Consider the following 14,494-nt stretch of genomic DNA (forward strand, 5'->3'; position numbering starts at 1 on the left):
TATTACTTTTCAATCCTGGGCTAGTTGTGATGTGACTTGATGTTTTTCTCTCTCCACAGATGCACTGAGCTTTCTCTGCATCCTCCTGTCTTCCAGTAGTTGCAATGTTGTCACAGTTAGAATACGTTTCCTTGGCTATCTTCCCTCTCCTTCCTTCTCCCTCCTGCCACTACCAAGCCCCCTTTTCAAACTCCCTCAGCTGATACCCATCTGTGTCATCCATTCCCTCCTGGCTTCCAGCCTTACTTTTGTTCTCTTCGATACGCGCCCCACCCCTCTGCAATTTAAAACAAGGCTGATTTCTAACTTTACACAGTTCTGATGAAAGGACATTTATCTGAAGCATTAATCCTGTTTATCTTTTCTTAGATGCTGCCTGAACTGCTGAGTATTTCCAGTCATTATTGAGTTAAAATAATGCAGAAGCAAGCCCTTCAGCCCACTGTGTCTATGTTGGCCATCAAGTACCCATCTGTACTAATTCCAATTTCCAGTGTTCAGCCTGTAGCTTACTATGCCATAGCATTTCAAGTGTTCATTTAAATAGTTATTAAATGTTATGAGAGTACCTACCTCCAACATCTGGATTTCAACCACTGTCTACATGAAATAATTCACTATCAATTCCCCTCCTACCACTTAATTTACAACCTCTGGTCATTTTGTATCTCTGTTAAGAATTAAAGTTTCTCACTATCTACCCTAATAACGCTTGTCATAATTTTGTATGCCTCTGCCAGGTACCCAAGGAAAACAAATCTAGTCTCATCTCATAATTGCTTCATCCTGGTGAACCTCCTCTGTATTCTCTCCAGTAAAATCACATCTTTCCTATAGAACCACACTCACTACTCCAGCTGGGAGCTAACTAATATGTTGTATATTTGCAATCTCCCTACTCTTATAATCAGTACACAGATTATTAAAGGCATGTATTCCTACCATTGATGTTAGACTCACTGCCTTCACTTATCCCTACTGACCTTCTTGAATAAAGGTATGGGATTTGCTGTCTTTCATTTAACTGACACCATCTATGAAGGCCCCAGCAACCCTCCCGCAACAGCATGGGATACATCTCATGAAGCTCTAGGGATTTAGCCACACTTTTAATCCCACTAAAATCGCTAATATCCCTTCCTTTTCAAACATAATTTGTTCCAGAATTACTAACTAGAGAAGTAGGAATGGTTCCAAGGTAGATAGTGTGTTCTTGCCAGATGTGGGAGATCTGGAAGACCTCCAGTTACCCTGATAGCTACATCTGCAGCTCCTTATAGATCATGTTAGGGAACTGGAGCTGCAGCTGGATGACCTTCCGCTCATAAAGGAGAATGAGGTGGTGATCAATAGCTGCAGGGAGGTAGTCACACCAAAGTTGCAGGAGGCAATGTATCTGGGTGACCATCAGGAGAGGGAAGGGAATACTACTGTAGATGTTCCCTTCAATAACAGGAATACTGTCCAGGGGAAAGACACAGCACTGAAGGATGTGGAGAGAAGAGGAGAGTGGTGATGATAGGGGTGATCAGTAATTAGGGTAACAGATGGCAGATTGTGTGGATGTGAGAGAGACTCCCGGATGGTATGTTGCCTCTTGGGAGCCAGGATCACAGACATCTCAGATTGGGTTCAGAGCATTCTAAAAGGTGAGGGTGAGCAGCCTAATGTTCTGCTACATATTGAAACCAGTGACATGGGTAGGAAAAAGAAGAACATACGGAACTAAGTAGGAAACTGAAAAGCAGGATCCCAAGAGTAGTAATCTTTGGATTGTTGCCGATGCCACGTGCCAGTGAGGATAAGAATAGGTTGATATGGCAGATGAATGTGTAGCTGAGGAACTGATGCAGCAGGCAGGGCTATAGATTTGTGTATCACTGTTCTCTTCTGGGGAAGGTATGACCTGTACAAAAAGGACAGGTTACACCTGAACTTCAAAAGGACCAATATTCTTGCAGACAGGTTTGCTGGAGCTGTTGGGGAGGGTTTGAACTAGTTTGGCAGAGGGATGATAACCCGATTCCTAGGTCAGAAGATGGGGAATTATTGTACAGGTAGATGCTGTGCGTAGAAAGACCGTGAGGACAGATAGACAGTTAATAGGTCAAAATTGCATGCAGCTACACATAAAAATGCTAGAGGAACTCAGCAGGCCAGGCAGCATCTATGGAAAATAATACAGTCAACATTTTGGGCCGGGATCCTTGGTTCTGCTGAGACCCTTGGCCCAAGAAGTTGTCTGTACTCTTTTCCATAGATGCTGCCTGGCCTGTTGAGTTCCTCCAGCATTTTGTGTGTATTGCTTGGATTTCCAGTATCTGCAGATTTTCTCTTGTTTAAAACTGCAGTTAGATGGGTTGAAGTGTTCCTATTTTAATGTAAGATTTATCAGAAACAAGGACAAGGAACAGAGCATTGGTTAATACACAGGACTACGATGTTGTGGCCATTACAAGGCTTAGTTGTCACAAGAGCAGGGATGGGCTGATGCCTATTCCAGGGTTTAGGTGTTTCAAAATGGACAGCCTTCGTGATTTTTATAAATGACTTGGATGAGGAAGTAGAAGGGTAGATGAGTAAGTTTGCAAATGACACAAAGGCTGGTGGGTTGTGGATAGTGCAGCGGGTCATTGAGAGTTACAAAGGTAATTGAAAGGATGCAGAGCTGGGCTGAGAAGTGACAGTTGGAGAGCCTGGAGAAGTGTGAAGTGATTGAATTTGGAAAGTCAAATTTGAAGACAGACTACATGATGGGATTCTTAGCAGTGTGGAAGAACAGAGGGATTTTATTTATTTTATTGAGATACAGCGTGGAATGGGCCCTTCAAGCCGTGCCACCCAGTAAACCTGATTTAACCCTAGCGGAATCATGGGGCAATTTACAATGATTAATTAACCTACCAATTGGTACACCTTTGGACTGTGGGAGGAAAGTGGAGCACCTGGAAGAAACCCACGTGGTCATGGGGATAATGCAGGATTTTGACCACATTCATAGATCAAAGTTGCTCTGCAAGTTGATTGGGTTGCTAAGGAGGCACATGGTGTGTTAGCCTTAATCAGTCGGGGGATTGTTCAAGAGCCACGAAGTAAGTTGCTGTTCTATAAAACCCTGATTAGATCACACTAATATCCAATTCTGGTTGCTTTATTGGAAGGATGCAGAAGCTGTAGAGGGTGCGGAGGAGATTTACCAGGATGCTGTCTAGATTGGTCAGCATAAGGATAGGTTGAGTGAACTGGAGCTTTTCACTTTGGAGTGAAGGAAGATGAGGGGTGGCTTGACAGAGGTGTACAAGATGGTAAAAGGCATATATTTTTTCCCAGGGCAGAAATGGCTAACATGAGAGGGCATAATTTTAAGGTGATTGGAGGAAAGTATAGCCTGGCTGTCATAATTAAGAATTTTCTACACAAAAAGTGGTGGGTGCGTGGAATGCACTGCCAGAGGTGGTGGTAGAGACAGATACATTAGGGACATTTGTGAGTCTCGTAGATAGACATATAGATGATAGAAAAACAGAGGACTATGTGGGAGGGGAGGTTTGGATTGATCTTAGAGTAGGTTAAAAGGTCAGCACAACATTGTTGGGCTGAAGGTCCTGTATTGTGCTGTTATGTTCTGTAATGCCCTGGTTCACATCTTTACTGTTATGCTGTAGGTATTTCATTTAGAAGCTCTGTCAGAGTTGTTGTTCTGTTTGGGTTATTGTTGAAGATAATGTGTGCCATCCAGTTAGGGGGAAGTTTTCTGGGTGAGAGACACTATGGTTGGTCTTGGGTTTTTTTTTTGGCTCGGCGGGAGATGTAGAGAGAAGACACTGGGGAGAACCGGTCGTAGTATATGACCCAGTGGGAGACCCGTTTGTTCGAGATGGATTGTGAGCGACATTTGGAAGGTGGTGTGTGCTTTCACACAGCACATAAGTGGCAGAGTAGTTCAAGATGAGCTCCAACTTGTGCACATTTGACTGTTTAATTAAAATGGGCCCTATTCTTTTTCTCTTTACTAACCCTTTAGTTAACTTCCATAAGTATAATTCCTTTAATCACATGCAAAATACTGTCTGTTATTTTGTGGCACTAATTTGTAACAAGGTAGCAAATTACACAGCATCCACACACAGCGGGATTTTGATTTTGAGATACACAAATCACGAGGTTCGGGGGGATTGGAGAATGGTTTTCCCAGACTTACCTGGCCAAGGAAACCAGGGGGTTTCAGTTCTATTGTACCTCCTTCAATCTTTATACTCGTGTATGACCTATCCTGTTTTCTGTTCTCACTACAGTGTGTTCTTTATCCAGCTATTGATATAAGTTGGTTCGGTGTTGATTCTTGAAAATAAATGGTGACAAAAGCTGACAAGTCCCTTACGTATTATATGCCAGTTATCCTAACAGCTGTCAGTCAAGACCCAAAAACCTTAACTGACCATCTCCTTCCACAGAACTTGCCTGACCTGCTAAGTTCCTCTAGCATCTTATTTGTTTTAAACCTTCACCTGGCCTTGGGAAAATGCTAGAATCCCTTATTAGGAAGAGAAGCAGGACATATCAAGGGTGGGGCTTATAGAATAAATGGTAGGGTCCTGGGGAGTGTTGTAGAATAGAGGAACTAGGGGTACAGGTACAAAATGGCCACAAAGGTAGACAGAGTGGTGAAGGTGTTTGGATTGCTTTTGTTAGTTAATACAATGAATACAAGTGATAGCATGTCATCTTACAGTGGTACAAGATGTTGGTCTGGCCATACTTGAGAGTATTGTGTGCATTTCTGGTTGCTATGCTATAGGAAAGATTTCATTAAGCTGGAAAGGGTGCAACAAAAAATTCACAAGGATTTTGTTGACATTGGATGGCTTGAGTTGTAAGTATAGGCCAGGGCTATTTTTCCTGGAGTGTAGGAGGCTGAGGAGTGACCTTATAAAGGTTTATAAATCATGACAAGTATTGATAAGGTAGCTGGTCAAAGTCTTTGTCCCAGGGTAATATAATCTAAACCCAGAAGGTATGGATATAAAGAGAGAGGGAAAAGATTTAGAAGTGGCCCGAGGAGCTACTATTCCAGACAGTGGTGATGGGAATATGGAACAAGTTCCCAAAGGATATGGTAGAGGCAGGTACAGGAAGGATACTTCACAGGTATGTAGATAAAAACAGTTAGGAGCCAAACACAGGAAAGTGAGACTAACTCGGGAAAGCACCTTGGTTGACATGGATAGATTGAGCATTAGAGCACGTTTGTGTACTATGTAAGTCTGCAACTCTAAAACTGGGTGTACTGCAATAAATTTGTTATTGATATAATGACTGGTGCATTAGCCAGTCATTAGTACAGAAGGAGTCAGCAATGGGATATAAATAGGTTTAATGAATGTGCAAAAAGCTGGCAAACACAACTATAATGTGGGAAATTTGGATATTATCCACTAGAAGAATCAATGTAGCAATTATTATTTAAATAAAGCAAGACTGAAACTGTGTTATAAAGGAATCTGGGGGTCCTAGTAAATGAAACAAGTTTAGCATACAGGTATGCAAGTAATTAGGTAGATTATTGGCATGCTGATCTTGATCTTTATTGCAAAGGTGATGAGTATAAATATAAGTTGATAGGTTCTTGATTAGTCAAAGGATGAAAGGTTACAGGGTTGAGAACTGAAAATAGAACAGTAGAACAGGGTTGAGACTGAAAATTGATCAGCTGTGATGAAATGGCAGAGCAGGCCTAATTCTGCTTCTATATTTTATGGTCTAAAGCTGGCAAGGTGTGATGCACACACAGACACATACATACCGACATGTGTACACACACACAAGCACACGACTCCGTGCAAAGAAGCTACAGCAGGTTGATTCCCAGGATGAAGGTGTTGACTTTGGAAGAGAAGCTTAACTAGTTCAATTCTGACTGCAGATATTGTCTTCATCTGAGCGAGATTGGTAGGTAGATTTTGAGAGAATGTTCCTCCTGGTGGTGGTATCTAGAACTGGGAACTAGTTTCAAATAAATAGTCATCTATTTAAGATGGTGATGGAGTAGAGGGACTTAAATCCTTGGAATTCTGTAGCCAGGGAGCCTGTGTTGAGGTCATGGCTGAATCAGCCATGATTTTATCAAATGTTGGGAGTAAATTTGAGGGGCTGATTGGCTCTTTTCTACTCTGTACAGGAGCTATGACTCTTGCTTCCAACATTCCTTGGCTGGAAGAGATGTTTCACTCGAGCATCAGTGATGCAAGTGATGAGTGCATTGAGTTCAAAAGAGTGTTCTTAAAGTTGAGTCACCCGCACAGTGCTGACAGAGTGAGAACCAGTGCACAGTTAAACAAACTGTCGCTTCTCTTGCACTGGTTCAGTCTGAGCCCTGGAGTAGTCAGGCCAGAGAACAATTATGTTAATATAGACTGAGATAAGAAAACACCTAGACGGCATAAAATAGTAAGGGATCAATGTAGATGAAGGAGGTAACGTTAATGTACCGCTCTGGCTTTCTGTATACTCTAGGTAAAACTTCCCCTGGGATTAAATCCAGATTAAAAGCCTCTGTGCCCAGCAGAGTGAAGTTCTCAGCAACTCAGTGAGGGCAGGTGCTTGGATGCTACCCAAGTTCAAAGGGCTTGGCCCATTTCATCCCCTTATATTAGTTTACTGGTGTAAAAATTTTACACCATCAGCATTTGCTAAATAGTTCCATTGTCTAAATATTGTGCAGCTGACAGGCAGGGCAAAAACAGCGCTGTACCAAGGATGCTGTCTCAAAAACAGTTGCCATGCTGGGCTGCAGCAATGTGTTTCAAAAGGTACATTTACTGTTAGAGAAATGTATACAATATATGTCCTGAAATTCTTTTCCTTCGCAGGGAAACGGTGCGAGAACAGTGGAGAATATTGACCATGGGTGGCATGGTCTCTTAACAGGGAGTTGTCCACGGAGACCTTTTAGGACTGTAAATGGTTCTGGCAAGATGCTGGCCAGCATTTCTTGTAAGGAGTGACAGTGAGTAGAGGTGGTCTGTATAGGCCTGGAATGGTAGCAAATCCCCGTGTCCACTCTGCCTTCTGTGGGTTGAAGGAAAAGCAAATCGATCCTTCTGTCCTCGGGGAGGCTGTCATGACAGAAGCATGACAGTAGCAACTACAATAGTCTTGAGATTGGTGGGACTGATGGATGCAAAATACTTAATTAGTTCATCCACCATTTCCTTGTCCCCCATTACTACCACCAGCATCATTTTCCAGCAATCCAATTTCTACTCGTCTCTCTTTTCCACTTTATATTTCTGAATAAAAACTGTTGGAATCCTTATTGATATCATTGACTAACTTACTTTCATATTTCATCTTATCATTTTTTTTAGTTGCCTTTTGTTGGAGAAGTCACAGGGAGCACACGAGATGTACCCCAGGCTACTGTCGGAGGTGAGAGAGGAGATTGCTGAGCCTCTGGCGATGATCTTTGCATTATCAATGGAGAACGGGAGAGGTTCCGGAGGATTGGAGAGCTGCGGATGTTGTTCCCTTATTCAAGAAAGGGGGTAGAGATAGCCCAGGAAATTATAGACCAGTGAGTCTTAACTCAGTGGTTGGCAAGTTGATGGAGAAGATCCTGAGAGGCAGGATTTATGAACATTCGGAGAGACATAAAATGATTAGGGTTAGTCAGCATAGCTTTGTCAAAGACAGGTTGTGCCTTATGAGCCTCATTGAATTTTTTGTGGGTGTGACTAAACACATTGATAAAGGAAGAGCAGTAGATATAATGTAATCTTAACTAAAAAAGCAATACGGAGAGAAAAAATCAGGTATGAGCTCAGTCTAGCCAGGAATATAAAAGGGGATAGCAAAAGCTTTTTTAGCTATGTGAAGAGAAAGAAGATAGTTAAGAACAATGTTGGCCCCTTGAAGAATGAATTGGGAGAAATTGTTATGGGAAACAGGGAAATGGCAACAGAATTTAATGCGTACTTTAGATCTGTCTTCACCAGGGAGGACACAAGCAATCTCCCAGATGTATGGATGGGCCAGGGTCATAAGATATCAGAGGAATTGAGACAGATTGACATTAGGAAAGAAACTGTGATGAGTAGACTGGTAGGACTGAAGGCTAATAAATCCCCGGGTCCAGATGGTCTGCATCTGAGGGTTCTAAAAGAGGTGGCTCAGGAAATTGCGGATGCATTGGTAATCATTTTCCAATGTTCCTTAGATTCAGGATCAGTTCCTGAAGATTGGAGAGTGGCTAATGTTATCCCACTTTTCAAGAAGGGAGGGAAGGAGAAAACGGAGAACTATCCTAACGTCGGTCGTGGGGAAGATGCTTGAGTCCATTATTAAGGATGAAATAGTGGCACATCTTGATGGCAGAAATAGAATTAGGCCGAGCCAGCATGGATTTACCAAGGGCAAATCATGCTTGACTAATCTGTTGGAGTTTTTTGAGGGTGTAACAAGGATGTTAGACGAGGGTAAGCCAGTGGATGTTGTGTACCTAGATTTTCAGAAGGCATTCGATAAGGTGCCACATAGGAGATTGGTGAGTAAAATCAGAGCTCATGGCATTGGGGGCAGGGTTTCAACATGGATAGAAAACTGGTTGGCAGATAGAAAGCAAAGGGTAGCAGTGAATGGGTGTTTCTCGGACTGGCTGGAGGTGACTAGTGGGGTACCACAGGGCTCTGTATTGGGACCACAGCTCTTTATGATTTATGTCAACGATTTAGTTGAGGGCATTGAAAACTATATCAGCAAGTTTGCTGATGATACTAAACTGGGTGGCAGTGTGACATGCGAAGAGGACGTTAGGAGAATACAGGGAGACTTGGATAGGCTGGGTGAGTGGGCAGATACTTGGCAGATGTCATTCAATGTGAATAAATGTGAAGTTATCCACTTTGGAAGCAGGAACAAGAGGGCAGAGTATTGACTGAACGGTGTAGAGTTAGGTAAAGGAGAAATGCAAAGAGACCTAAGAGTCCTAGTTCACCAGTCAATGAAGGTGAATGAGCAAGTGCAACAGGCAGTGAAGAGGGCAAGTGGAATCTTGGCCTTTCTTACAAGGGGAATTGAGTACAAGAGCAAGGATGTCCTTTTGCAATTGTACAGGGCCCTGGTGAGACCACACCTGGAATATTGTGTACAGTTTTGGTCTCCAGGTTTAAGGAAGGACATTCTGGCAATTGAGGAAGTGCAGCGTAGATTCACTAGGTTGATTCCTGGGATGGCAGGGCTGTCTTACGCAGAGAGATTGGAGAGATTGGGCTTGTACACGCTGGAATTGAGGAGATTGAGAGGGGATCTGATTGAAACGTTTAAGATAATTAAAGTATTTGATAGGATTGAGGCAGGAAATACATTCCAGATGTTGGGGGAGTCCAGTACCAGAGGGCATGGATTGAGAATAAGAGGTCAGTTATTTAAAACAGAGTTGAGGAAGAGCTTCTTCTCCCAGAGAGTTGTGAAGGTGTGGAATGCACTGCCTCGGAAGACGGTGGAGGCCAATTCTCTGGATGCTTTCAAGAAGGAGCTAGATAGATATCTGATGGATAGGGGAATCAAGGGATATGGGGACAAGGCAGGGACTGGGTATTGATAGTGAATGATCAGCCATGATCTCAGAATGGCGGTGCAGACTCGAGGGGCCGAATGGTCTACTTCTGCACCTATTATCTATTGTATATGGATTTCAGCAAGGCATTTGATAAGGTATCCCATGCAAGGCTTATTGAGAAAGTAAGGAGGCATGGGATCCAAGGGGACATTGCTTTGTGGATCCAGAACTGGCTTGCCCACAGAAAGAAGAGTGGTTGTAGATGGGTCATATTCTGCATGGAGGTCAGTGACCAGTTGTGTGCCTCAGGGATCTGTTCTGGGACCCCTTCTTTTTGTGATTTTTTATAAATAATCTGGATGAGTAAGTGGAGGGATGGGTTAGTAAATTTGATGACACAAAGGTTGGGTGTGTTGTGGATAGTGTGGAGGGCTGTCAGAGGTTACAGCGGGACAGCAATAGGATGCAAAACTGGGCTGAGAAGCTGGAGTTCAACCCAGACAAGTGTGAGGTGGTTAATTTTGGTAGGTCAAATATGATGGCAGAATATAGCATTAATGGTAAGACTCTTGGCAGTGTGAAGGATCAGAGGGATCTTGGGGTCTGAGTCCATAGGACACTCAAAGCTGCTGCACAGGTTGACTCTGTGGCTAAGAAAGCAAACGGCGTATTGGCTTTCATCAATCGTGGGATTGAGTTTAGGAGCCAAGAGGTAATGTTGCAGCTGTATAGGACCCCAGTCAGACCCCACTTGGAGTACTGTGCTCAGTTCTGTTCACCTCACGATTCAAAGGATGTGGAAGCCACAGAAAGGGTGCAGAGGAGATTTACAAAGATGTTGCCTGGATTGAGGAGCATGCCTTATGAGAATAGGTTGAGTGAACTTGGCCTTTTCTCCTCGGAACGACAGAGGATGAAAGGTGACCTGATAGAAGTGTTTAAGATGATGAGAGGCATTGATTGTGTGGATAGACAGAGGCTTTTTCCCCAGGGCTGAAATGGCTAGCACAAGAGGGCACAGTTTTAAGGTGCTTGAAAGTAGGTAGAGGAGATGTCAGGGTAAGATTTTTTACTCAGAGAGTGGTTAGTGCATGGAAATGGCTGTCGGCGCTGGTGGTAGAGGCGGACACGATAGGGTCTTTTAAGAGTGTCCTGGACAGGTACATGGAACTCAGAAAAATAGAGGGCTATGGGTAACCCTAGGTAATTTCTAAGGTAAGGACATGCTCGGCACAGCTTTGTGGGCCAAAGGGCCTGTATTGTGCTGTCAGTTTTCTGTTTCTCTGTTACTATGTTGGTTTTTAACTTCCTTCCCACTAATTTCTGCTCTATTATACAGCCTCTCTTTTACTTTTATATATTTTTTTTTACTTCCCTTGCCAGCCATGGTTGCATCATCTTAAAGAATCCCAAAGAAGTATTCTAAGGGTAACTATTCTGCATCTTCCGAATTTCCCTCAGAAACACCAGCCATTTTTGTTCTGTCGTCATCCTTGTCAGTCCTCTTCCAATTAGCTCATCTTTCCTGCCTCTGTAATTCCCTTTACTGCACTGTAATACTGACTTTAGCTTCTCCCTCTCAAATTGCAGGGTGAAATCTATCATGTTACAGAAAAGCTACAACACATTACAGGCCCTTTGGCCTCACAATGTTGTGCTGACCATGTAACCTACTCTAGAAGCTGCCTAGAATTTTGCTACTGCATAACCTGTTTTTTCTAAGCTCCATATATCAATCAAAGAATCTCTTAAAAGACCCTATCATATCCACACCCACAACTCTCTGAAAAACTTACCTCAGACATCCCCTTGTACCTACTTCCAAGAACTATGCCTGTCGTGTTAGCCATTTCAACCCTGGGAAAAAGCCTCTACCTAGCCACACTATCAATGCCTCTCATCATCTTGTACACCTCTATCAGGTCACCTCATCCTCTGTTGCTCCAAGGAATAAAGGCCGAGTTCACTCAACCTATTCTCATAAGGCATGCTCCCCAATCCAGGCAACATGCTTGTAAATCTCCTCTGCACCCTTTCTATGGTTTCCACATCCTTCCTGTAGTGTGGTGACCAGAACTGAGCACAATATTGGAGCGTAGAAGGTTGAGGGGGGATTTGATCGAGGTATTTAAAACTTTGAGAGGGATAGATAGAGTTGACGTGAATCGGCTGTTTCCATTGAGAGTAGGGGAGATTCAAACGAGAGGACATGATTTGAGAGTTAGGGGGCAGAAGTTTAAGGGAAACACGAGGGGGTATTTCTTTACTCAGAGAGTGATAGCTGTGTGGAATGAGCTTCCTGTAGAAGTAGTAGAGGCCAGTTCAGTTGTGTCATTTAAGGTAAAATTGGATAGGTATATGGACAGGAAAGGAGTGGAGGGTTATGGGCTGAGTGCGGGTAGGTGGGACTAAGTGAGATTAAGAGTTTGGCACGGACTAGGAGGGCTGAGATGGCCTGTTTCTGTGCTGTGATTGTTATATGGTTAATATTCCAAGTGGGGTCTGACCAGGGTCTTATATCGCTGTAACATTACCTCATGGTTCTTGAGCACAAGCCCACAGTTGATGAAGGTCAACACACCATACGCCTTCTTAACAACATTGTCAAATTGCGCAGCAGACCCCAAGATCTCACTGATCTGAATGAGCCTCGCATGGGGAACCTTATTAAATGCCTTATGATTACTGCTTCCAAAGTGTTCATTTACCTTAAGCTCCCCAATCAAATCCAACTCATTACACAACACCTAATCCAGAATAGCCTTTCCTCTAGAGGAAAGTCATCTCATAGGCATTCTACAAATTCTCTCTTATGATCCAGCACCAACTAGATATTCCCAATCTACCAATATATTGAAATCCCCCATGACTATTGTACCATTACCTTTTTGACATGTGTTTTCTATCTCCTGTTGTAATTTGTAGCTCCTGGTTATTGTTTGAAGGCTTATATATACCTCCCGCCAGGGTCTTTTTAACCTTGTAGTTTCTTAGCTCTACCCAGAAGGATTCTGCATCTTCTGATGCTGTATCACCTCTGAGAATTTGATTTCATTTTTTTTTAAACCAACAGAGCCACCCACCACTTCTGCCTGCCTGCTTGCCCTTTTGATGCAATGTGTATCCTTGCATGTTAAACTCCCAACTATGATCTTTCAGCCACAACTCACTGATGCTCACAACCCCATATCTACCAATGTCTGTGCTACAAGAGATCTCTGTGCTCCATATACTGTGTGCATACAAATAACACCTTCAGTCCTGTATTAATCGCACTTTTTGATTTTGTCCCCATGTTACACTGCAACTCATTCCACTGACTGCAATTGTGCCCTATTATCTGCCTGTCCTTCCTGACAATCTCACTATGCACCGCCTCTGTTTGTAAACCAACTGCCCCATCCTCAGTCTGTCGTCCTCCTGCCAAATTAGCTTAAACCCTCCCCAGCAGCTCAGGCAAACCTGCCCACAAAGATATTGGTTCCCCTCAGGTTCAAGTGTAACCTAAACTTGTTGTTTATGTCATACCTTCCCCAGAAGAGATCCTAATAAATCATTAATCTGAAGCCCAGTCCCCTGCACTAGTTCTCAACCATGCACTGCTACTCCTATTTCTGAAGTTTTTGTGAGAAGCCTTCCTCTCCAATCAGCCGCTCCGGTAAAAACAGATTTCTGGAGGTGTGATCATGAGCTTTAATTAGCCTTCAGTTTCTAAAGGGCATTCAAGCTGAGATGTATTATGCACAGTGCTCCAGAAAACTCAACACACAGTGGGCAGTCAGCAATGGTCCCCAGCTCTTTATTCACTTAACAGCCAAAATCACCTGCAATACATTCATTGGTTCTGTACACAATATCCACACCAAATCAACAAACTTCCATGTAGGGTCTTAGGGAGGGATTTGATTCCCTAGTCCCCAAGTCAGACAACTTTCTGATAGAAACATTGAAGCTATAATATAATGCCTCCCCACGCTGGCTGGGACCTGCATTGATACGTGAACAATCCTGAGAATTATGATCAAGCACTGTTCAGAGACAATCAAAATAAAAGCTCCATGTAATGATCATGATGGAGCAGATAAAGGAAGTTATCTACCTGATCTCATGCAGTAACCCTAAGACCAAAAATTTGGGATGCAGTTTATAGTGGTATAACAAGCTCCTTAAAGGACCTGTTCAGTGACATCCGCCTGGAGGCTCCTGCCCAGCCTGAGCTGTCTCAGGGAACGTGTTGACGCACCCACATAACAACACAGGGCTCCAGGAGCCAATGAATGTGTCAGTGTTCAAAATGATTCTATGGTTCCACACCATGTCCCAGCATCAACCAAAAACAATCTGCCCCAGGGTCGGGGTCTGGTCCTCCGAGCTCTGACACCATGTCTGCTGCTACTTGCTGGTCCTCTTGTCCAAGTTGAACAGGGCAAGGATATCAAGCATAGCTTGTTGGAAATGTTTTCCAAACCGGTGAGAATCCTGTGTGAGAAAGACAACATCACAGTTCACAAGCCACTGTACATTCCCATCAACTTCCCCTATGATCTGGATTTCACCTACAATTTGCAGACACCAATTAACATGCCAACTAGCTCATCTTATGGAGGGTATGGGAGAAGACCCACATGATCACAGGGAAAGCATACAGCACTGGAGGATTGAACCAGTGACCTGCCTGGTGTGAATTCCAGCCAGTGGAGAAGGAAAGGGAATCTGCAGGTAGGGATAGGGTCTCCATTCCATCCTCCCAGTTTCTCCATTGCCTTTGATCAGATGATGAGACTTTCCAATAAGTACTTCTTCATTCTTTGGCATGTTAGGCAGAGCTCTCAACTGCATCTAACCCACCTTGGGTCCAAAAGTGGGTTAGATGCATTTGAGAGCTATCAACCCCTTCCTCACAAAGCACAAGGGTGGAGCTTCCCTGGTCATCTCCTT

General features: G+C 43.4%; 2 protein-coding genes across 4 annotated transcripts in view; one reads left to right on the forward strand and one right to left on the reverse strand.

Annotated features, from left to right (window-relative positions):
• The window catches only part of si:ch211-236l14.4 (SITS-binding protein), a 155,334-nt gene extending 153,183 nt beyond the window's left edge, over nt 1-2,151 (forward strand). Inside the window, exon 9 of the mRNA XM_059975361.1 lies at nt 370-2,151. Coding sequence (XP_059831344.1) covers nt 370-408 — 39 coding nt within the window. The 3' untranslated portion in view covers nt 409-2,151. The remainder of the gene's footprint in view (nt 1-369) is intronic.
• Nucleotides 2,152-13,339: 11,188 nt separating this feature from the next.
• The window catches only part of cpt1ab (carnitine palmitoyltransferase 1Ab (liver)), a 67,077-nt gene continuing 65,922 nt past the window's right edge, over nt 13,340-14,494 (reverse strand). For all 3 annotated transcript variants that reach the window (XM_059975363.1, XM_059975365.1, XM_059975364.1), the window contains exon 20: nt 13,340-14,035. In XM_059975363.1, the coding sequence (XP_059831346.1) occupies nt 13,949-14,035 (87 nt within the window). In that variant the 3' untranslated portion in view covers nt 13,340-13,948. The remainder of the gene's footprint in view (nt 14,036-14,494) is intronic.

The sequence above is a fragment of the Hypanus sabinus genome, chromosome 7, assembly GCF_030144855.1.
Source record: "Hypanus sabinus isolate sHypSab1 chromosome 7, sHypSab1.hap1, whole genome shotgun sequence".
Taxonomy (NCBI): domain Eukaryota; kingdom Metazoa; phylum Chordata; class Chondrichthyes; order Myliobatiformes; family Dasyatidae; genus Hypanus; species Hypanus sabinus.